Raw genomic sequence first — 23,854 nt, 5'->3', positions numbered from 1 at the left:
ATACATTAACCAGTCACATTTGCACTGTACGCATTTCAAGTTTCATTTGATCGTAGAAAATGTGAAACTTCTCATACACTAAGCTATGTTGCCTATAACATAGATGGGAATCAGAGGGATATATTATAATCATTTACGTAAGGCATCTTTATCAGATGTTTGTCATTTCCTTTCCAATCACTTTTGCTTGTTATTCATTTATATCTGGTATTTACATGGTACATAATATTCCTGTGTGCTGGGGCATTTTATTATCTGTACTCTGGTATTTTTCCTTTTTATATTCATGTTACATATGTTGTGCCCTGCAGGAAGCATTGTAAGTGTGGGTGATCCTAAAAAGAAATATACAAGGTTCGAAAAGATCGGCCAAGGGTGAGTGTGCCAAGAGCGCTGCTTGTTTTCATGTTTTCCCATGATGCTGCATGAAGCAATCATAGAGTAGCTATGTATAGTCACAATCTGAAATGATTTGCTTTAAGCTGTTGTTAATGATAAACGACTGTTCTTACATAACAACATGTCCAGTGTGACCAATCTCAGCAGTCGGGGGTGTAACTACCATGGGGCTGATTCAGGGTTGAGCATACTCCCCGTGTTTTTGCACTGACCGTGCTCTGGAACCAAACGTACGCAAGTATGTGTGATGTCATAGACATTTCACTTACATCTCTGCTTGTGACAGAAGGAGCATGCTGGCCTGTAATGGGGCGTTCTCACATGGGCAATGTTCAGTGAAGGCGTTCTGACTGGATTGCGGGGTATGCGCAGTTTTGTGGAAGCGTAATACTCCTATTTTCATACATATCTTTTACACCAAGGTGCAACTGCCTACCGCTGATGATTACAACGGCTGTGTGTGCGCGGATAAGGACAGTCAGCTCGCATAGATGTGTGCAGCACTGACCCCAGGCCCATTTCCCCAGACCACATGCTGCTTATGCTACTGTGCTTTCATTTTAGTGTTCCAGGGCCAGGACCAGAGTTACCATTGGGCACAGTAGGCCTATTTTTTAAAAAAAAAACTTTTTTACAAATATAACAGGTTAGCTTAATACACATTGGGGGACCGGCAGTGACTGGATTATTTTATATTTACCTCTATTATAAGCTGAAATCTGCTTTGGGATGCTGCTGCAGTGCTGCTCGTATCCTTCAAAATGCTGTAATACCAAGGAGGAGAGTGTCCTTGGAATGCCAGTCAAGAGACGCCCTCATCATCCATGTCTGAACGACATAACGTTCCTCGTTCGGTAGTGCGTACACACTGCACAATATGCCGCAAATCGTTACCGAGATTGACAAATCTTCCTGCAAGTAGGGAAGATCAGAAGATACGACCGGAGGGTGCGCGTATCATGATCGTGATCAAGTGTACACACTGGACGATATGAGCGATTTGTCGCTTCAATGCGTCGGAATCAGCCAAATCGCTCCCGATATCGTCTAGTGTGTAGGGGCCTTAAGGGCAGCAGAGGTAGCCCTTTCCCTGTATACTTCATACAGTATGTCAGACATTTCCTCTCATACATAAGACAATTAACTGATGAGATGATGATGGCCAACTGAGCTTAGCTGTTGTGGGGAAACGACAACTTGTTGTGGAGGGAAGTGGGTTACATAGGAAGCAGGGAATGAGTTGTGTTTGGTGGCACCATTATATTCAGCTGTGTGACAGGATAGATAATGCTGCAGCATGCTCTGTATAAAGGAACGGATTGGTTTAAGATTAGAGATAAGTTTGTGTCTATACAGCAGGGGTAGAGCTCTCATTGGATGCCCCTTTAGCATTATATATATTAAAGTGCAGCTTCTAAAACCCTGCTCAAAGCAGACTGATCAGTCCCATGTAGAGATGTAGAGGGACTTCTGATCACACATGTAGCATCAGTGCAGCACAAACCCCTGTTGTCATGATGTCACACCACTTTTAAATCTGTCTGTCAGATTGTCTCAGCCCCGTCACACACTGGGCCTGATACAGAGACGGACGCTCCGAACGAGCGCTCGCTCTGAATTAGGGCGTTATGTTTTTTGTTCGGCCTCCTGGCCGCTCGCATAGTTGCGAGCGGCCAGGTTGATGGTTGCGATGGTCAAGACCATCGCGACCATTGGGCTTGCGACGAGACCCTTGCGGTAGAGTCTCGTGGCCGCAAGCCCCAGAGAGCTTCTGGCTCTAATAGAGCCGGAAGTTCTCCCACTGACATCACTGGTGATGTCAGTGGGGCCGCCCCCAAACGGCAGGCGTTCCTTCGAGAACGCCTCCGTTTGGCCAGCCACCCCCTCTGCCCCCCTACCAAAAGTGGTGAGCTGTCAATCACCATCGACTGCTCGCCCCGTTTGGTGCGAGACCTGGAGCGACGGAGCACCCGTCGCTAGCCGGGTTTCGCGCATGCGTACGACGGAGCCGGCTCCGTCGTGCGCATGCCCAGCGCTTGCGACCTGGTCTAAATCAGGCCCACTGTTCCTACACAAGCTATGGGAGCCCAATAGGAACAATTCTGTTTAAATAAATGACTGGGCCACATAGTTAGCACATATGTTGCCTGCATATGCGTCCAGTACTACATGGCCGGTTGGATCCAAAGCATTCTCCCCTGCCACATTAACCCCTGGCACCCTGCCCATTAGTGTTTCCCACCATCGGTAATTAGCCATTGATTGTTAGGTTATGTAAATGTGCAGACGGCGCTCACCATCAGGAATAAGTCACCAATGTGGCATTGCATCAATGGTGAAAACACCGTAGCCATCAGACCATCAGTAGTTGCTAACCATTGATGGTGGTCAATGACCACCCCAACAGCCCATCCCGGCATTGGGGGGACTAGCACGGACCCAGCGGGTGACATTTCATACATTTTCACTTGCTCTACAGGCCCTAATAATGTGTTTTCTACACACAGAGCCGGCCCTAGCCCATTTGGTGCCCTAGGCAAAATTTTGACTGTTGCCCCCTAACAACTACCCATACGGAGCTGAACAGCCCCTCAGGAAAAAAAAAACATGTGGCCCTCCTTATGGCCACGGGCCTAGTGCCCGCCTACTTTATTCAATAGTGACCTGGACTTAGTACCAAGGTCACTTACACCTAATAGGGCAATAACCCCCTCTAGGGCCTAATGCCCTCTATGTAGCCTGGGCCTTGCGCCCGCCTATATGCCCAGGGGCCTATTGCCTGACAGTGCCCGACAACCCTGGTGGTCTAGGGAGGGGGTATATGATAGGCTTCATGGAGGACCTACCTGCTCCGTTGGAAGAGGCTGCGGGGTGGGAGCTTCGTTGGCTCTTTTACTTTCCACCCCCGCTGTCCTCTCTTCCTGTCTTCCTTCTTGATCACGGCGTCTTCTGGCCTCTTCCGCGGCCGCCGGAACTCTTGCCACAAGATGCCGTGAGTGGGTGGGGCTATGACGATGCGAGCCGCAATTGGCTCGTCGCGTCTGCCTCCTATTGGCTGCTGGCCCGAGAGCCGGGTTTGGCTCGCGGCCAGAGCCAAACACCCACCATGGCCGATGCTTTACCAAGGCTACCGGGTGATGGGCTATAGTAAGCCCGCACCCGGAGCCAACGACGATTGACCGGCGCCAAGTCCTACCCGCCGCCTATGCTTCCGCGGCGCTGGGAGCAGAAATAGCATCCCAGCGCCAGACGCTGATGTGTCCCGTAGGGGGCACATCTCCTCCTGCTGTGCTGATGCTGGGATCAGCCACTTGATCCCAGCACGGCTTTTCACACGGCAGCAGCAAGGCAGGGGGGAGGGGCATGCAGCGCCAGTGGGAGGGGGACTGCGGCAGAGCCCTGGAATGCCCCTAGGCATTTGCTTATTATGCCTAGAACCGGCTCTGTCTACACACTTCAGTGACTATCTGGGAAGATGTTTCAATTTGTGTTGTGTAACTTTAAAATTGCCATCTATAGGATATAGGGTGTGGTTTTTAAAACACAAACTACAGTATTTAATAATTTGTGGTTTGGGTAAAGTCGCATCCAATGTGTGACTATTTTAAAATATGAAAATTGCATGTAGATTTCTGCAAACCAATACTTTACCTATATAAAACTGCTTGCTCCTGATTTAATCATTTGCTATGTAGCCAATTGTGACAAATCTGCATCTTTAAAGTACCCAAATTAGCAGTCGTATCTTTGTACAGCCTGGTGCAAATTTACTGTACTTGATGTCATGTCATATCTGTGCTCTGCCTGCATCTGTATGTTGAATTCAAATATTTAAAGTTGTGCATACAGTGTCATCAAATACTGTAGGTGTTTATATGCACTTGTGTGACTACTGTGTGATTTTAGAGATCAATTGTACATCAAGAACCTTTTGTATAAACATCATGCTAAAAACACAATCTGATCTGGCTATTCTTGCCAATTAAACCATCAGATAAAAAAATGGTGTCTTCATACATGGTTGTGCAAACCACAGCTTGATACAATGCACCTTTCGTATAGATCCCAGATCGCAAAACTGGTATTGCAGTTTGGCTGCTTAATGTGCGTTTTTTATTTTGATTAATTGTACGATTTGGGAACTCTACATAGAAGCAATTTAAATTGGAAAAAAAACACTTTAATACATCCCTTTACCCTTTTATCACTATTAGGGGTATTCAATATGGGTGCGATAACATCGTTTTTTGCGTTAATATCGCACTTTTTAACATTTTTGCGTTAATATCACTTGTTTTAGTTTTACACCGTATTCAATTTCAAAGACTTATCGCAGTTTTGAAAAGTCTTTGATAAAAAACGGTGATAACTTTTCACCATTGAATAGGTGTCGAAAAAAAGTGCAGAATTGGGGTTTAGGGATGCAGGCTTAAAAATAATAGCCTGCACCCCTGAGATTGACATTTAAAAAAGAACTGTGTCAAAAAAAGTTTTAAAAAAAAATAGGGACACCCCAAAAAATTAATTAAAAAATGGGGGTGCAAAAAAAAAAAAAAGGGAAAAAATTGTTAAACAATAGGGAAATAGGTTCAGGGCTATTCTGCATGTATGCGGCAGATGTTTTCTAGAATAGAATTATAGCGGCAGGTGCACAAATGCAGAATGTTTACAAACTGACTTTAGGGACACCAAAATATGCTAGTACCCATTTTCATGTACCCCAAATTTGATGGGACCACTTAAAAAAATGAAAAAAATAACCTAAGTGCTCTTCTGCATCACTTCTTCAATGTCGGAAAAAAAACACCTGCTGCGGCTATTTAAATCCCCGACTTTCAATTATAGGTTAAAACGGGGGTACCCATAGTGTTCCCCCATGTTTTTACAACTTTAGGGGGGTCTTACAATTATTTTAAGGAAAAATTCGTAACTTTACGCAAATCCAACTTCGGAGTTTCCCGTTTTCGTTTTTATTTTGAATACGGGGATAAGCGGGAGCGCGCACCATACCTTTACGCAGAAAAAAACTCCAATATGAAACGTTAACTTCGCCAGGGAAGTTAACCTTTCATATTGAATACTCCTCTATATCCGAAATGTACAACCTTGGGAGGCTAGGGTTAGCTGGGACTTATAGTTCCACAGTAGCTGAAGACTCAATATGCCTAAACCTACTTGATGTAATTATTTGTGACATCACACAAAAGTTGGTGGGGAGGGCCCTGAATGAAATTTTCTTATTGGGCCTGAGACCTACCACCTTCCGCCAGTGTACTGCATTTATTTTAAAGATTCAACTTATGTTAAACTGCAGTGGAAATAGGGTATAGTAATTTTCCTACAACATGAAAGATATGTTTTCTGCATACTGTGTGCTATATGTGATCTGACATGTCACAGTATATGACCAGGAATCATATGACTAGGACTCATTAAGGTAATTGCCAGCATCATATGATTGCAGTCTAATTCTGGAATTTGCAGTCCTGTAATTCTTAGTTTGCAAGTATCACTATCAGTCCTGCAGCCGCGCTCTCTGCCGGTTACCATTACTCTCCCATTTTGGCGTTGGATGCTTTATCATCTGATAGTAGACACGCTCTTTATTATATCTTTCCCTGTACAGTATTTCTTGGCAGGGAAATGCAGGTAATAAGGGTTTGGGAGACAGCCAATATGTATATTTAGTGTTGTTCTAGAAACATATTTATGCAGTTGATTCAAAAACACTGAGAGCAGCAGAGATACAAGCTGGCAGAGATGTAAATATGCATAGCACAACACTGCATACACGATAAACCCCCGAACAGTAGGTTGTTTGTTATTAAAGACTTGTCATGTTTATAAATAATGGAATTCAGCAACTTTGGTCCAACATACAGTAAATATAGTACCTGTTGTACCGGTTGTTATGACTGGTGGAGCCAATGATAATGTCATCATCAAGAGGCCCAAATAGATCACGTCTTGAGGATTCCCTGTGAGAACTTGTTTTGTTATTGCTGACTCAAACATTTAAACAAAGAAAATCCTCAAAGCATTGATAATTTAATAAGTGGAATGGGATAGGCAGATGCTGGAAGTAGTTTAATGCAGTTGGGACTCTGAGCAAATAAAAAGACAAGTAACAAACCATGCTGCAATGCAAGGAGTGCGAATACATTTATTAGTTTTGCATGCAGGGTAAATATACAGCCATGGCAAAAAGTTTTGAGAATGACACAAGTATTTGTTTTCACAAAGTTTGCTGCTTCAGTGTTTTTAGACCTTTTTGTTAGATGTTACTATGGTATACTAAAGTAAAATGACAAGCATGACCACCCACAGCTACAGCGAGCGGCCAAAATGATCGTCGCGATGGTCAAGAGTAGACCATCGCAACCATTGGGCTTGCGACGAGACCCTTGCGGTAGGGTATCGCTGCCGCAAGCCCTGGAGTGCTTTTGGCTCTATCAGAGCCAAAAGCACTCCCACTGACATCACACCAAGAAGGGTATTCAATATGAAACGTAAACTTCACTGTCGAAGTTTACGTTTCATATCAGAGCTTTTACCTGCGTTAAAGTATCGGGCGTGCGCCCGCTTATCCCCGTATTCAATATGAAACTAACAAAAACGGGAGCCTGCGAAGTTGGATTTGCGTAAAGTTATGAAAATTTCCTTTAAAAAATTGTAGGACCCCCCTAAAGTTGTAAAAACATGGGGGATCACTATGGGTACCCCCGTTTTAGCCTTTAAATGAAAGTCAGGGATTTAAATAGCCGCAGCAGGTGTTTTTTCCCGACATTGAAGAAGTGTTGCAGAAGAGCACTTACGTTATTTTTTTCATTTTTTTAAGTGGTCCCATCAAATTTGGGGTACATGAAAATGGGTACTAGCATATTTTGGTGTCCCTAAAGTAAGTTTTTAAAAATTCTGCAATTGTGCACCTGCCACTATAAATCTATTCTAGAAAACACCTGCCGCATACTTGCAGAATAGCCCTGAACCTATTTCCCTATTGTTAAACCATTTTTTTCCATTTTTTTTTTTCACCCCAATTTTTTAATTCATTTTTTGGGGTGTCCCAATTTTTTTTAAAACTTTTTTTGACACAGTTTGTTTTTAAATGTCATTCCCAGGGGTGCAGGCTATTTTAAGCCTGCACCCCTAAACCCCAATTCCGCACTTTTTTTCGACACCTATTCAATGGTGAAAAGTTATCCCCGTTTTTTATCAAAGACTTTTCGAACCTGCGAAAAGTCTTTGAAATTGAATACAGTGTAAAACTAAAACCTGCCATAATGACGTCATAGGTGCGATATTAACGCAAAAACTGACTTATCGCTCCCATATTGAATACCCCTGCAAGTGATTTATTTTTAATCCTGTAGTGAAGATTTAAATAAAAATTAAATAAATAAATAATTTGTCAGGCCTCGAACCCAGGACGCCCACTCTGCTAGGCACTTACCCAAACCTCTAGCCCACACACGCCACCCATGTCGAGAGCCGAACCTGTCGTGTATGTGTTGTGACGTGTGGGAATTACAGCAGGATTTTTGTGTACAATGTCAATAGCGGGCTCAGCATGCGGCAGCATTGAATAGAAGCAAATGTTGGTGGGGGATGGTGGTGAGTCAGTGAGGTTGAATAGTAATGCGTGATGGTGGGGGAGGTGGTGAAGGGACTTGGTGGCCATACACACAGAGATGGCCCTGTAATGTGTACAATACAATGTTTACTGCATAGCAGTTTAGCGTAAAATGCAGCTACAGGTGGCATACAGTAGCATAGACATGTCAGGTGAAGGGAACTTGTGGGCACTGTATTCAGTTCAGTAGCCTAGGATAAGAATACTGAAATGTAATTGCTCAGTCTTTATGCAATGCTGGGTGTGCATCTTTTGGTCAACACTGATACTTTCCCTGTACATGTACTATTTGTATAAATGACACAAGTATCACACACCAAGTGATTTATTTTTAATCCTGTAGTGAAGATTTAAAAAAATAAAAATAAATAAATTGTCAGGTCTCGAACCCGGGACGCCCACTCTGCAAGGCACTCACCCAAACCTCTAGCCCACACACGCCACCCTTGTCGGGAGCCACATCTGTCGTGTATGTGTTGTGAAGTGTGGGAAGTACAGCAGGATTTTTGTGTTCGATGTCAATAGCGGGCTCAGCATGCGGCGGCATTGAATAGAATGTTGGTGAGGGATGGTGGTGAGTCAGTGAGGTTGAATAGTAATGCGTGATGGTGGGGGGAGGTGGTGTAGGGACTTGGGTGGCCATACACACAGAGACGGCCCTGTAATGTGTACAATACAATGTTTACTGCATAGCGGTTTAGCGTAAAATGCAGCTACAGTAGCTGTAAAATGAATAACAGAGCAGAATTCTGCATGGTTTTTAAAAACTGTACACAAAACAAACCTTAGCGGGAACCGAACCCTTGGGGAAGGGTATGGCAATCATCGACGATACCACTAGTTTCCATTAATGGAGCAATCACCACCAAGCGGTGAAGCTATGTAATTGCATGCTGTGGATTCTCTTGCGCCTTAGTGCGCTTTAGCTTGCCAACCTGCGCTATTTTTATGGCGTGACTAGGCTGCCTGTATGGCGTGATAGCAGCAATGATGAGCGTGGCTACATCTGTATATGTGGTAGGGAACATAGGTTGTATATCTATTGTAGTACTTTGCAAGGGCAAAAAGAGAAAAAAATCATTTTTGGGGGCACTCTTATGATACTAGAGTATTGGTTTTAATAATTAAAACTTAACTTTTATTATTACCTACTTATAAAATAAATATTAATGAATTTATTGGACGAAAATCTTAAAATCGTAATAGTCTTTGATGATATTAATATCAATGTATCTAGGGATTCCTCTTCGGTCACAAACAGTAAATTAGTTTGCTATGATACAAATTTACACTTGTGAACAAGCCTAACGGCGAAACGCGCGTCAACCACTCCCCTCCCATCGTTGGCCCGATCAGCTGACCAGCAGACATGATGACAGACTCCCTGCTGCGCGTTGACTCCTAGCCCCGCGCTGACCTGCAGCTACACACGGTCATCCAGCACTATACGGACTTGGTAAACAAGAGCAGCGTCCTGACTCTCAGTGCATGCGGGGGATATGAATGCTCAACACAGCTGATGTGGGAGCCTATTACCCGGCACAGTCTGGATACATGGGCAGTATTTTTCACAGGTTACAATACTTACTTTTGGCTTCTTTCTGGTGGTGGTTTTGACTGGTCTGGGTGAATTTAACTCCTGCAATACACTGGGGAACACTTAAAGTTTCTTACTTAAGGTGGCCATACGTCGATGCAGGGATGCGATCGGAAATTTCTGATCGCCCATCAGAAACTTCCGATCATTCACCATCAATGTTCTGAGATCCATCACCGGATCGCAGACATTTGCTATGTTAAATGTCGGCGATTTGATGATTGCGATAATTTTTGGATCGCGATCGTCAAATCAGCAAAATCCAACATGTTGGATTTCTGCGATCCCGCGATGCCAGGTTGCAGCATCGCGGGATCGCGGCAGTCCATCGCATATGGATGGGGCCCATTATATTCATTCATGCAAAAGTTTACATTTACTGTGACCTGCCTGCCACCATGTTATTAATGGAGATAATGATGTGTTGATTAAACATGTTACAAGTAATAGAATAGATTTGTCTTTGCGGACCGTCTTACCTCTATATCAACAGACATTTATTCTCTTATCTCCTATATTGATCATTAGATATTCTCAGAAAATCACTGTGATACTTACAGCGGATTAGAATGAATTAATTAGGGCTAATTAAGCAGCAAGATCTTGCAAGGTATAAGCATTTTGTTATTATACAGATTGACACTATAAATGTATATTGCTGCTAACAGGAATAAGTGCAACATTGAGGACATATGTTCCATACCTCTTATTGACCCTATATCACTATTATAAGGGATATGTGCAATATAATTGATATTTTTCAGGGATCTGTGCAATATTGAAGATAACAACAAATATTATCAGGGATATGTGCAATATTAAGGACAGGTGCAATTTGCTAACTACATACTACTGTCTTATGGAATATGTGCAATATACCGTACTAACGATCTCATCATCTAACGATATACAGGGAATTGTGCAATAACTGAGGCTCTATGTTTTGTGCAATTTACTGACTCTATATTGCTGCCATGTGGGATATGTGCAATAAGATTGAATACAGTGATGATTCCTTGCATCTCTACTCATGGTTCTCTGCTGGAGCAGACATGTGTAAACAGTTACTAGATTGCAATTAAATGGTTGTAACAGTAATGGTGCGTACACACGGAGCGATATAAATGAGCGATTTGAACGATATCGTTATCGTTTAAATCGTTAATTTTTAAGTCCCTACAAACTCACCAATGATCTGCGATGCGCGGGCACTTATGGTCAATATCGATAGCAACCATCGCCTGTTCATGTAGGTCAACTTGCTCAATATCGAGCAAGCTACTATAGGGACCCTCGATCAACGATTGCGGGTCATAATAGTCGTTAGTAGGTACATGGTGTGCTGGATGATCGATATTGATCGTCCAGCATACCCGGGAGATCTAGCAACGATATCGTTGTCGATCGTCTCGTGTGTGTACGCACCATTAGTATTTATGCTGCTACCATATGGATATGTACAATTAATCATATACTGCTATCAAAGGGGAAAAAACGCAATACTACGGATAGTTTTGTGCTGTCAGATGTTTATGAGCACACTGTATTGTATGTGGACATGAATATCTGAATCTATCATATTGTATGTAAGCAATATAACATTTCTACCTTGGGATATGTGCACTAATCCAATACCTTGATTATATGCTGCTGTTAAATGGGATATGTGCAATGAAGCATATGCTGCTATCAACGGATTATTGCAATATTATGCACAGATTCTGTATTATTAGACGCATATGAATATATTCTATATAGAGGTGAATATTTGAACACATTATATTTTGTGCAATTTATACAATATTACTACCTCATAGGAGATTTGCAATAATTCTATCCCTGTTTGAATAATACATACTTTACTTATTCCATAACCCTAATCTCTAGATCAGCGGTTTTCAACCGGTGTGCCGCGGCACACTAGTGTGCCGTGGCCGGTTGTGAAGTGTGCCGCGGGGCTGTCAGAGCCACCGGGCACATTTTACTGTACTTCAGCATCCCGGGCCGCTGAGCTCCTCTGGGAGACTCAGGCACGACCGGGTAGTGACCTGCAAAGATGCGGCGGCGTGACATCACAGGTCACGCACGCCGCGTTGTCCACTGCCCTCCAACCCGCTCTGCCAGCCAACGCCCTGCGCCAATCAGCCAGCCCGCGCTCTGTCCAGGCAGGCTCTGCAGCCTGCCTGGAAGCCCGCCCGCACACGATCCTGCTGCAGTGTGAGTGACAAGGGGGGAAGAAATGTGGGTTTTGTGGGGACCAGACATTTTTTCTTCTTCGTGGGTACCAGCCATAGTTTATTTTTTCGTGGGAACCAGTCATGTAATTTTTTTTAGTGAGAACCAGCCATATGTTATCCAGCCATATATTTGCCTATTTAGTGGGGAACAATGTGTTTTGTTTCTGTGGGGCCAGCCATAGGTTTCTTTTTCTGTGGGGAGCAATTCTGTGGGGCGCAATGTGGTATGGTTGTTTTTTTTGTGGGGAGCAATGTGGGTTTTTTTTTCTGTTAGGCCAGCCAATGGGATTGTTTTATTCTTGTGGGGGCCAATGTAGTGTGTTTTTTATTCTTATGGGGGCCAATGTAGTGTGTTTTGTTCCTGTGGGTCCTAATGTAGTGTGTTTTTTCATAGTCCGCGCACACCGCATCGCCGGATAGTGTGCCTTGGCAATTTTAAAATCTTGTGTAGTGTGCCGCAAGTTAAAAAAGGTTGAAAATCACTGCTCTAGATACATCATGTCAGGAAGACTCTCTGAAACAGGAATAATCTCCCTGTCTCCCTGAAGAGTGTAGAAATCCCGGGGCTTAATCATATATTTGCAAATGTATGCTACTAATACCACTGAATTTCTATTATCATGTGGGATTCAAGTATTTTTGTTGATATTGTTGCAGTGTGCTGGAGGGAAAATCCCTTTTTTTTTTTTCCTGTGAGTCTAGAAATCTCCCTTATTTCATCTTATTCCCATTATGAAGCTGCTATATTTAATAAAAACAGAGATATATACATTCAAATGGGATCATCAGTATCATTTTCATGCAGTGGTTATAAGACACAATGATCCCTATGGCTACATGCATTTTCTGAAAAGTATCAGTGTGTTTTCATCAAGAAGTAGATCCTACTAACTGCTTTGGGTGCATTTACATTTGGATGTAAGTCAGTTCTACGCCTCTCAGATGTAGCAGTACACGCCCACTTTACTGCGCGCTCATACTGTAGGTGCTGCTTTCACAATCTCCCTGACATGCTTTTTCAAAAGTAGGCAAGTATGAGATACATTGATTATTATATCATCAGAGACTAATACAATTTTAAGATTTTTGCCCAATAAATTCATTAATATTTATTTTATATAAGTAGGTAATAATAAAAGTTACGTTTTAATTATTATAACCAATACACTAGTATCATATAAGAGTGCCCCAAAAAAGGATTTTTTTTTCTTTTTGCCCTTGCAAAGTACTACACTAGATACAGGTATATTAATTCCAGGGAGCGCCACCAACACTTTATAATCAACAAGGACATGCACCCAGAATAATCATTTTTACAGTTGGTCAATAGATAGACTAATATTAATAATACCATTCCTGTGCAGGGTCCCATTTCCCATTCTCCTTTTCCCTTTCAATATAGGGAACATAGGTTGTAAGCTTCACTGGGGCAGGGACAGATGTGAATGGCCAAATATTCTCTGTACAGCACTGCAGAATATGTGAGCGCTATATAAAATAACTTGATAACCAATATTTTTCTACTGTGAAATGTAAACCTGGAATAATTGCTTTGCTTACTGTCTGCAGCATTAACATAAGAATAATCTTTGCTTCATATATGTGTTTAACTACTTCCAGCACTTAATGGGAAGCAATCATAGGTGTCCAGTTATTTTTGTTCAAAAGCCTGCGGTGAAAGAGGCATATATATGTTGGACTCTTAAAATGCCCTTATGCAAAATCTTCCAATAAACTATAAGATGTTTTTGCTGTTTATTGCAAAATACTTTGAGTATAGAATTACATAGTTGGGGTGACAGAGTGCTGCCAGTGAGCTTGGTGTAAGGGCTTTGGTGTGTGTTGTAACAGTCAACTCAAATCATGGTTAACACGGTTCGTTGTGTATCAGAGTCTGACTAAACAAGTTATGACATTTCCACTTTTTGGGGTTTTTGTGAGTACAACCCAATCTCTACAGAGGTGCTCTATGATATTTTCTGTTCTGTAGAATCAAAAAAGAAATGCTCGTTTGATGGATTATTTCCATCAGGGAATATCTTAAATACAGTTAAATGCAGTACATGTTATAAAATATCAGTGATATGTGCTTTTCTTTATTTTAAATACCTTGTACCATTCTGCGGCTGTCCTCCTTTATATGGTCACTGACAATATTGATATTTAATATACACAAAGAGAACACATTACAAATATCACACCTTTAACCTGGCCATTTGATTTTAACTGTTGTCAAATTCCTTGTGATGCTAAATATCCTATTATGTGTTTGTGTTCAGGGCTTCCGGTACAGTGTACACAGCTATAGACATTGCTACAGGACAAGAGGTAAGCTGGATCTTCCCTCTGCTGAAGACATTGCTATTCCCCATATTCCCTCCCTCCTCCCTCCTTCCTCCATTCTTCATAGTTCTCCTTTAGGCATCGAATTTACTAATGTTATTATGTGTCTTTCTTAGGTAGCAATAAAGCAAATGAACCTGCAACAGCAGCCCAAAAAAGAATTAATTATTAATGAAATCTTGGTCATGAGGGAAAATAAAAATTCTAACATTGTGAATTATTTAGACAGGTGAGTGTCACATTCCAATGAGAACATTCGCATATCTGTTGTTTGCGGATTTGGATAGAATGAAACTGCCAGACAAGCAGTGCTGAATCCATATCAACTAATAACATAAGACAGTGTGTGACTCTGATTATCTAGACCTACTTATAGAGGTACAGACTCACATTTCTCCATACAGCTGTATACACCCATCATGTGTGTCCTCACTCCGGCATAGAATAATGGGGGCTGTACTCTGCCCCCCTAAAGCAAAACAAACATGACATTGAACCTTTATAACACAAACTAAGTAATATAAACTAAACAGGTATTTACATTACTATATGACACACATTAAGGTACTGTATGATAGCAAGACTTGCACAGCTCTGATACAGATAATAGCCCCAGACATGCCACTATATAAGTCGTTATAGATCTACACATGAGTCATGTAAGGATCGATTTGGTCCAGAAGTACTAAAAGATATGGTCAACCCTGATGACCAACAACCAAGTTTATTTAATTTTCATTGGTTATTATTCATCCCTGGCTGCAAATACAGTCTGTTGTATGTGTGCAGACATCTGTTAACTACTCATGGATGTTTCTGAACAGTGAATATGGATTCAAAACGAGTAGCCTGATACAGATTGATTCATTTGGTGATCAGGCCAAACATCCAGATACACATACAGATTTGGTGATCAGGCCAAACATCCAGATACACCTACAGATTTGGTGATCAGGCGGAAACATCCAGATACAAATACAGATTTGGTGATCAGGCGGAAACATCCAGATACAAATACAGATTTGGTGATAGTACCAAATCATCCAGTTAAACATACAGATTTGGTGATAAGGCCAAACCATCCAGATATACATACAGACATGGTTTTAGAGCCAAACCATCCAGATACACATACAGATTTGGTGATCAGGCCAAACATCCAGATACACCTACAGATTTGGTGATCAGGCGGAAACATCCAGATACAAATACAGATTTGGTGATCAGGCGGAAACATCCAGATACAAATACAGATTTGGTGATAGTACCAAATCATCCAGTTAAACATACAGATTTGGTGATAAGGCCAAACCATCCAGATATACATACAGACATGGTTTTAGAGCCAAACCATCCAGATATACATACAGATTTGGTGATAAGGCCAAACCATCCAGATATACATACAGACATGGTTTTAGAGCCAAACCATCCAGATATACATACAGATTTGGTGATAAGGCCAAACCATCCAGATATACATACAGACATGGTTTCAGAGCCAAACCATCCAGATATACATACAGATTTGGTGATAAGGCCAAACCATCCAGATACACATACAGATTTGGTGATAAGGCTGAAACATCCAGATACACATACAGATTTGGTGATAAGGCTGAAACGAGTTGAGTATGGGATGTCGGCGCTCGGGATCCCAGCAGTCAGAATCCTGACGCCAGCATCCCGACAGGGTTGAAATACCGACAACAGTCGGTAAGTACCCTAACCCAACCCCTACACCTAAACTTAACCCTCCCTCCCCACACCATAAACCTAACCTCCCCCCTAGTGTCAAAATCTAACCCTCCCCCCTAGTGTCCAACTCTCCCTCCCTAGTGCCTAATCCTCCCCCCCTAGTGCCTAACCCTAACACTCCCCCCCTAGTGCCTAACCCTAACACCTAACTCTCCCCCTAGCCCCATTACTTACTGTTGGGATGCCGGCGCAGGGATACTGACTGGTGTCGGGATTCCGGCGCCGGCATTCTGAGTGCCGGTATCCCGACAGCCGGCATTTCAACTACCTCCCGGCTGAAACATCCAGATATACCTACAGATTTGATGATAAGGTCCGCACATCCAGATATACATATACAGATTTGGTGATAAGGCCGAACATCCAGGTACATATACAGATTTGGTGGGAGGATTGTACTGGTACGAAATGTATATTTAAGGTTGCCCATATACAGGACTGTCCAGCCACTCTGTTTGCCGAGCAGCCAATTTGACCACATACATGAAGACAGACTAAGAAGTTCCAGGCTTTTGGCCTCATCTTTTAATGGTTAGATTCCCTGAGGCACAATTAATGTAGTTAGTTATTGTCCAATTGCATTTTCCCCAAGTCAACATCTGACAGATCCAGTGAAGGAGATTGGCAGTTGTTTTGGTCCTACATATGGCATTTTGAGGTATTATGGTTAATTAGGTCTAACAGAGCCTGAATACTGGCATAGGATGACTTTGTAAAGTGATATTTGACGCTATTATCTGGGTGGATGGGCAGCAGCATGGCTTATCTGGCCGAAGAGGGCGTCAAATTAATACAGCCAATCATAGGATGCTCACATCCACTCACTAATGCCCTCTGCTGCCATGTCCACCTCACCGATGCCAAGTCTCCTGGCTGAATACATTAACTTTAAGAATTTCCCATTCCCTTTACCTATGTCCATTGAGAGGTAATTGGTTGTTGCTATTAGAAAGAAATCGGAATTTAAAAGTTTTTTTTGTCTCCAATGGAAAAGATTTGTCTGTAGTTGTAGGGAAACCGATTTGTGAATATTGTATATGTCTATATTATGTTATCACCAAATCTGTCCTTTATAGCTTTGGCAGCCTTGTACTAACTATGTGCACTAATGCTCTGTAGTTATCTGGTGGGAGATGAGCTCTGGGTGGTGATGGAGTACCTGGCTGGTGGTTCTCTCACTGATGTTGTAACCGAAACCTGTATGGATGAAGGACAGATTGCAGCTGTCTGTCGAGAGGTGAGGCCCTTCTTAACATCTTAGTCCTCATTTATTTTAGGAGCAAACCATGTTGCACTGCAAGAGGTGCGAATGCAATTTAGCATACTGTACCTCCTAACAACAAATATGACTTGTACTGTGTAATGATTGTTTTTCATGTATGACCATGTTTTTTTCATTATGTGAATTCTCTCTTAGTGCCTACAAGCCTTGGATTTCTTGCATTCAAACCAAGTGATACACAGAGACATTAAGAGTGATAACATCCTGCTTGGGATGGACGGATCAGTTAAACTTAGTGAGTATCGCTGTATAACCTAATGTACTATATAAATGTTACTGTATATGTAGCACTATATAAATATTTTACTGTATATGTAGCACTATATAAATATGTTATGGTACATGTAGCACTATATGCATATGTTATTGTATATGTAGCTCTATATAAATGTTACTTTACATGTAGCATTATATAAATGTTACTGTACATGTAGCCCTATATAAATGTTACTGTATATGTAGCACTATATAAATATTTTACTGTATGTGTAGCACTATATTAATGTGTTACTGTATATGTAGCACTATACAGTGGCGTAACTTCATCCAAGGTGCCCGGAGGCAAGATAAATGTTGGTGCCCCCCCCAAATTATAATGTACCACCCCCCCAGCACCTATGCCAGCCCCAGTTGCCGCCCCCCTATGCAGTTCCCCCAGTAGTGGTCCCCCTGTGCAGTGCCCTCTGTAGAAGTCCCCCCTATGCAGTGCCGCCTATGTAGTGCCCCCCAGTAATGGTCCCCCTATGCAGTACCTCCAGTAGTGGTGCACCTTTGCAGTGCCCCAGTACTAAGGGCCCCTGTAGTGCTCCCAGTAGTAAGCCCCCTGTAGTAAACCCCCAGTAGTAAACTCCCTGTAGTGCCCCCAGTAGTAAGCCCCCAGTGATGCCCCCTGTAGAAAGCCCCCAGTAATGCCCCCGTAATGCCCCTGTAGTAAGCCCCCTGTAGAAAACCCCCTGTAGAAAGCCCCCAGTAATGCCCCCTGCAGTAAGCCCCCAGTAATGCCCCCTGTATCAAGCCCCCTCTAATGCCCCCTGTAGAAAACCCCAGTAATGCCCCCTGTAGTAAGCCCCCGTAATGCCCCCTGTAGTAAGCCCCCTATAATGCCCCATGTAGTACACCCCCGTAATGCCCCCTGTAGTAAGCCCCCAGTAATGCCCCCTGTAATGGCCCGTGTAGTACGCCCCAGTAATGCCCCCTGTAGTGAGCCGCCAGTAATGCCCCCTGTAGTGAGCCCTCAACAATGCCCACTGTAGAAAGCCCCCAGTAATGCCCCCGTAATGCCCCTGTAGTAAGCCCCCTGTAGAAAGCCCCCAGTAATGCCCCCTGCAGTAAGCCCCCAGTAATGCCCCCTGTATCAAGCCCCCTCTAATGCCCCCTGTAGAAAACCCCAGTAATGCCCCCTGTAGTAAGCCCCCGTAATGCCCCCTGTAGTAAGCCCCCTATAATGCCCCATGTAGTACACCCCCGTAATGCCCCCTGTAGTAAGCCCCCAGTAATGCCCCCTGTAGTGAGCCCCAGTAATGCCCCCTGAAGTAAGCCCCCTGTAATGGCCCGTGTAGTACGCCCCAGTAATGCCCCCTGTAGTGAGCCCCCAGTAATGCCCCCTGTAGTGAGCCCCCAACAATGCCCCCTGTAGTGAGCCACCAATAATGCCCCCTGTAGTGAGCCACCAATAATGCCCCCTGTAGTGAGCCCCCCCCCCCTGCGAGCGCACACACATACAAAAAAAAATAAAATAAAAAAAATACTTACCTGAAACCCCGCTCCAGTCCTGCTGCCTTCCGTCCCCGGCGCCCGCTCCTCGGAACTATGGGAGTGACGTCATGACGTCACTCCCATAGTGCATTGTGGGACCCGGAAGTGGAGCTCACACTGATCTCCGTTCCTCCGGCTACCGCAGGGGGGAACGAAGGAGTCGGGTGCCCGCTGGTAATACACTCAGTGGGCGCCCGGCAAATAGGGGGTGCGACTGCACCCCCCCGTATTGACGCCACTGGAGGTGGAGCGCCGATCAGCGGCGCTCCATCTCCATGGCAGTGACCGGAACGGCCCGGGGGACAATGGAGCCAGGTGCCCCCTTAAGGGCTGGAGCCCGGCGGCAAATGACTCCATTGTCTCCGGGAGTTCCGCCACTGGCACTATATAAGTATGTTACTGTACATGTAGCTCTATATAAGTATGTTACGGTAAATGAAGCTCTATACAGTATGTTACTGTACATGTAGCACTATATAAATATGCTACTGTACATGTAGCTCTATATAAATGTCACTGTACATGTAGCACTATATAAATATGTTACTGTATATGTAGCACTATATTAATTTTACTGTACATGTTGCTCTATATAAGTATGTTACTGTACATGTAGCTCTATATAAATGTTGCTGTCGCCTTACTAGAAATCTGGTGCATAAACTTCTATTGGCATGAGACCGACGACCAGTATCTGCACCAGCGGCAGCTCCTTACTTGTCTGGCCAGGGGGGTCTGCACATCAGAGGCTGCAGTCTATGCAGCCCTCTCCTCCCTGCCATCCTGGTGATTGACAGCTGATGTCACCAGGAGACGGGGCTTAATTCCAGTGGCCACGAGAGGCTGAGCCTAAATAGTGGGTGTGGCTTAAGCCAATAGCTGGTAGCAGACAGGCTGGCTTTTAGGGCTGCATGAGCTGCAGCCGTAGAAGCCAGATAGTGCTGCCGTAATAGCAGGGGAGTGGATTCCCATGGGAAACGCTCTATCTGCTATTGCAGTCCGGACTGGGACTGACTGTCTGGCTGTGATCACCCGGGAGTGCTTCCAATGATAAGTCACTATCTCTGCTAGGTGGTCCCTGCAGGTGATGGATTTACTGGGGGGGCTGCAGTCCGCCACTGATCTGCACCGCTTTACAACAAATTCCGGCAGGGTGACATGAAATGTAATGGGGAATTAATTCACTCACATAATATATTATATACTGTGGTTTTATGTAAAAAAAATATTCATGTTAATTTTCTCAGTCCATGCTGATAATAATGGCTGTTCATATGTTTCCATAAATAACAAACATGAAGTTGTTCTGTACACTATAGTGACCTGTTATAGACCATTCATGTCACTGTTATAACTACTGTTTGAAAATGGTTTTAAAATATTGAGAAGGCTCCGACGTAGGCTGTGATACCACCAGGACTAAAACAAATAAAATGTATTCCTATCTCACAATCCTTCGTTTCATCATTTTTCAGCCGACTTTGGTTTCTGCGCTCAAATTACGCCTGAGCAGAGTAAGCGAAGCACAATGGTGGGTACACCTTACTGGATGGCACCGGAAGTGGTGACAAGGAAAGCCTACGGACCCAAGGTGGACATATGGTCCTTAGGAATCATGGCCATAGAGATGGTGGAAGGAGAGCCTCCTTACCTTAATGAGAACCCCCTCAGAGTAAGTGAGATGAAGATCACATCTACCTGACCTCATTGGGCAGAAACACAGGATCTTTATTGTAAAAGTGATTGTTAACTGGAGATCTACCTAAAATCCATTTAAGCATTAATAGATACATTGTTTGCTGCTCTTAAGTAAATCTTACTAACAGGGTGGCTTTAATGTTTCCTAACTGCATAGTGATTGTATACTATCATATAACAACTCCCAACCAACATGTGATCATGTGTTATGTGTGATTATTATATGACAGACAGCAATTTCCTGGCAAAGCCCGTATGTCTAAGACGCAGTCATTACTGTATGATGGGCTGCTGTGGGCTTGTCACCTTGGCAGTTTGTTAATAAATATCTATATGTCATGCATAGCTGATTAGTGATATGCATCACATTTTATTTCACACTTGACAAATAGAAATGCAGCGCGCATCACATGGCTATTTATTTCATGCGGGCCACAGAATGCAGCTCTCTCGCCATCTGAGGGTTCTAGGTACTAAGCCTTGGAGAGAGAGAAAGATATAAAGTGGTTTGAAATACAGTAAAGTACAAACCAATCAGTTCCTAACTGTCCTTTATCAAATGCAGCCTGTAAAGTGACAGTTAGGAATTGATTGGTATCTCCATCCACTTTACCTCTCTCCAAGGCTAAGTACATAAACCCCTGACCGCTGTCACTGTCTCTTTAGCGCCACTGTCTCTTTAGCGCCCTGTGGGGGATATGTAGAAAGCCTTGAACAGAGATAAAGTGAGATGTATCAAGTCTTGTATAGAGAAAAAAGTACCAGCCAATCAGCTCCTAACTGTAATTTTTCAAGCACAACCTGTAAAATTACAGAAGCTGATTGTTTGCTACTTTAAATCTTTATATCTCTGTCCAGTTTTGATATATCTCCCCTATCTAGCCCAAAGTACCAACCAATCAGCTCCTAACTGTCACTTTACAGGCTATGTTTGAAAAATGACAGTTATGCTGGGTACACACTGGCCAATATATCAACCGTTCAATTGAACAGCCGATATATCGTGTGTGTCGGCCAGTGTGTACAGACAGCCGATGCCCAATATATCTGCAAATACAGTACACTTGCTGCAGAGGCAAGCGGTGACTGACAGCTCAATGCCCATCCAGTTGTGACGTCAGTCACGACACATCAGGCCGACGATTGGTGAGTGTGTATGCACTTACAAATCGACGGATTGGCCGGATGACTGATCCATTGCCTTGGTGTGTACCCAGCTTTAGGAGCTCATCGGTTGGTACTTTATCTCTATCCAAGGCTTAGTACATCTACTGCTGTGTCCTACTTTACATACCCTGTTTGTCATTGGAAAAAATTCCATTGTTGCTTATAAAACTAATTTATAGTTTATTAAAATAAGTAGAGTGATTTGCATAGTAAAAGTACTGCATATAAAATAATTAGGATTATAGTGAGACTGCAGTACCTTTGCATTCATAGGATTTACAATTGCCTGTGATAGGTTTAGATTGAAAGGCAGATGTCAAACACTCATTGTACTTGTATTACATTACAGTAAGCAATTATACAAAATATGACTTCTAGAGAGACTTTAATACTCAAAAAAGTGAATAAAATTTTAAAGTATATGAATCACTATAGTCCTATAAATTAAATGTCCGCCATAAAATAATGGTCTCTTATTAGATTATAATAACACATGTACTTGTGTAACAGATACCTGCCAGCAGGAAAAAATACTTTCTACACATCTAATTTAAAAGCTTTATTTGGTGGAGTACCTTTCATATCTCTATAGAATAATGCATATTTTTTTATCAAAACTAATAGACACAACCACTTGGGTACATACACATGTAACCTCACTGCATAGCCCATACTAACATGCATAGCCATGGATGCTGTTAGACATATGGAAGCCTTGCAGATCTGTACATCAGACTCCAAAGCTTAGAACATAAGAGGAAGAGAGGGATTTGAGCATTAAAGAGGAACTGTCCTTCTATTATAAGGTACATGTGCAAGATATATTCACAAGTGATTTTTGTTTAGAGATATTCTGTTTTTATTTGATTGTAAACTGATTGAGTCTTTCAAAATTGTCTTTCAAGAATGATTTACTTCATACTATTATTATTATTATCCTTTATTTATATGGTGCCACAAGAGGTCCGCAGTACATTACAGACTACATAGACAGACGCAGAATGACTAAAACAAGAAAACAGTGACTTACAGTACAGAACATTGCAGGACATGGACTTGGTATAAACACTGCTACATTAGCAGTCATAATACTCAAATAAGTAACAGGGCGACAGAACCCAAGGGATATAGGTGCCAATGTAGGCAATAGGGAGTAGATGATGGTATAAGTAGGGGAAGTAAAAGCACATGTGAGAAGAGGACCCTGCTCGTGAGAGCTTACATTCTAAAGGGAGGGGCAGACAGACAGGGGTGACACAGATGGGGGAGACAGTGAGCATGGAGCATTGGGTTAAGGTGAGAGCTGAATGGCTTTGATATGTGTGGGAAATTGTAGATAATAGTTGAAAATTGAGCTGGCCACTGTACAGGTATATTGTAATAGTTGTTCTCTTTGTTTGCTGTTCAGGCACTATACCTGATAGCCACCAATGGAACCCCAGAACTTCAGAATCCAGAGAGACTGTCAGCTGTGTTTCGAGATTTCCTCAACCGATGCCTAGAGATGGACGTGGACAGGAGAGGCTCTGCTAAGGAGCTCCTACAGGTTAGTATCTGGCTTATTTTTACAGGGTTTTGCCAGTGTTCTACAGTATAAACCAAATCCTCCTTAGTAAAACCTTAACCGGAGATTTATAAGGAGACTTGCAGCAGACGGTCACAATCATCAATTACACTCCTTTATTTTTAAAAGTAACTACATACTGTACTGGGTGACTGCTAAAGATAATAAAACAAGCAGGGTTATTGGTCCATACAGCAGTCTGAAAATGTTTAGTGTATCTTAATATTATGTTTATTATTCCTATGTCTACACAAAAGGTTTTTTTTCTGTAGCCTCAGTGAGAGGAAATATGTATCATTTACTGGGCCATGACATAGCATTGTAAGGAAAAAAGTGCAGATATTTGGACTACCGTCCACAATTGGGGAGCGCCACAATGGTACTATAGCGGTAGTTCAGAAGGGTGCACCAGAATGGTACT

General features: G+C 42.8%; 1 protein-coding gene across 3 annotated transcripts in view; it reads left to right on the top strand.

The window, feature by feature from the left end:
• PAK3 (p21 (RAC1) activated kinase 3) overlaps positions 1–23,854 on the top strand; it is a 247,733-nt gene that overhangs the window by 213,974 nt on the left and 9,905 nt on the right. For all 3 annotated transcript variants that reach the window (XM_088482922.1, XM_088482920.1, XM_088482921.1), the window contains 7 exons: positions 312–375; positions 14,146–14,194; positions 14,326–14,438; positions 17,087–17,204; positions 17,385–17,484; positions 20,480–20,676; positions 23,278–23,415. In XM_088482922.1, the coding sequence (XP_088339048.1) occupies positions 312–375; positions 14,146–14,194; positions 14,326–14,438; positions 17,087–17,204; positions 17,385–17,484; positions 20,480–20,676; positions 23,278–23,415 (779 nt within the window). The remainder of the gene's footprint in view (positions 1–311; positions 376–14,145; positions 14,195–14,325; positions 14,439–17,086; positions 17,205–17,384; positions 17,485–20,479; positions 20,677–23,277; positions 23,416–23,854) is intronic.

Source organism: Taudactylus pleione, unplaced genomic scaffold, assembly GCF_031769625.1.
Source record: "Taudactylus pleione unplaced genomic scaffold, aTauple2 ptg000296l, whole genome shotgun sequence".
Classification (NCBI taxonomy): Eukaryota; Metazoa; Chordata; class Amphibia; order Anura; family Myobatrachidae; genus Taudactylus; species Taudactylus pleione.
This window is presented reverse-complemented; position numbering and strand designations above follow the sequence as displayed.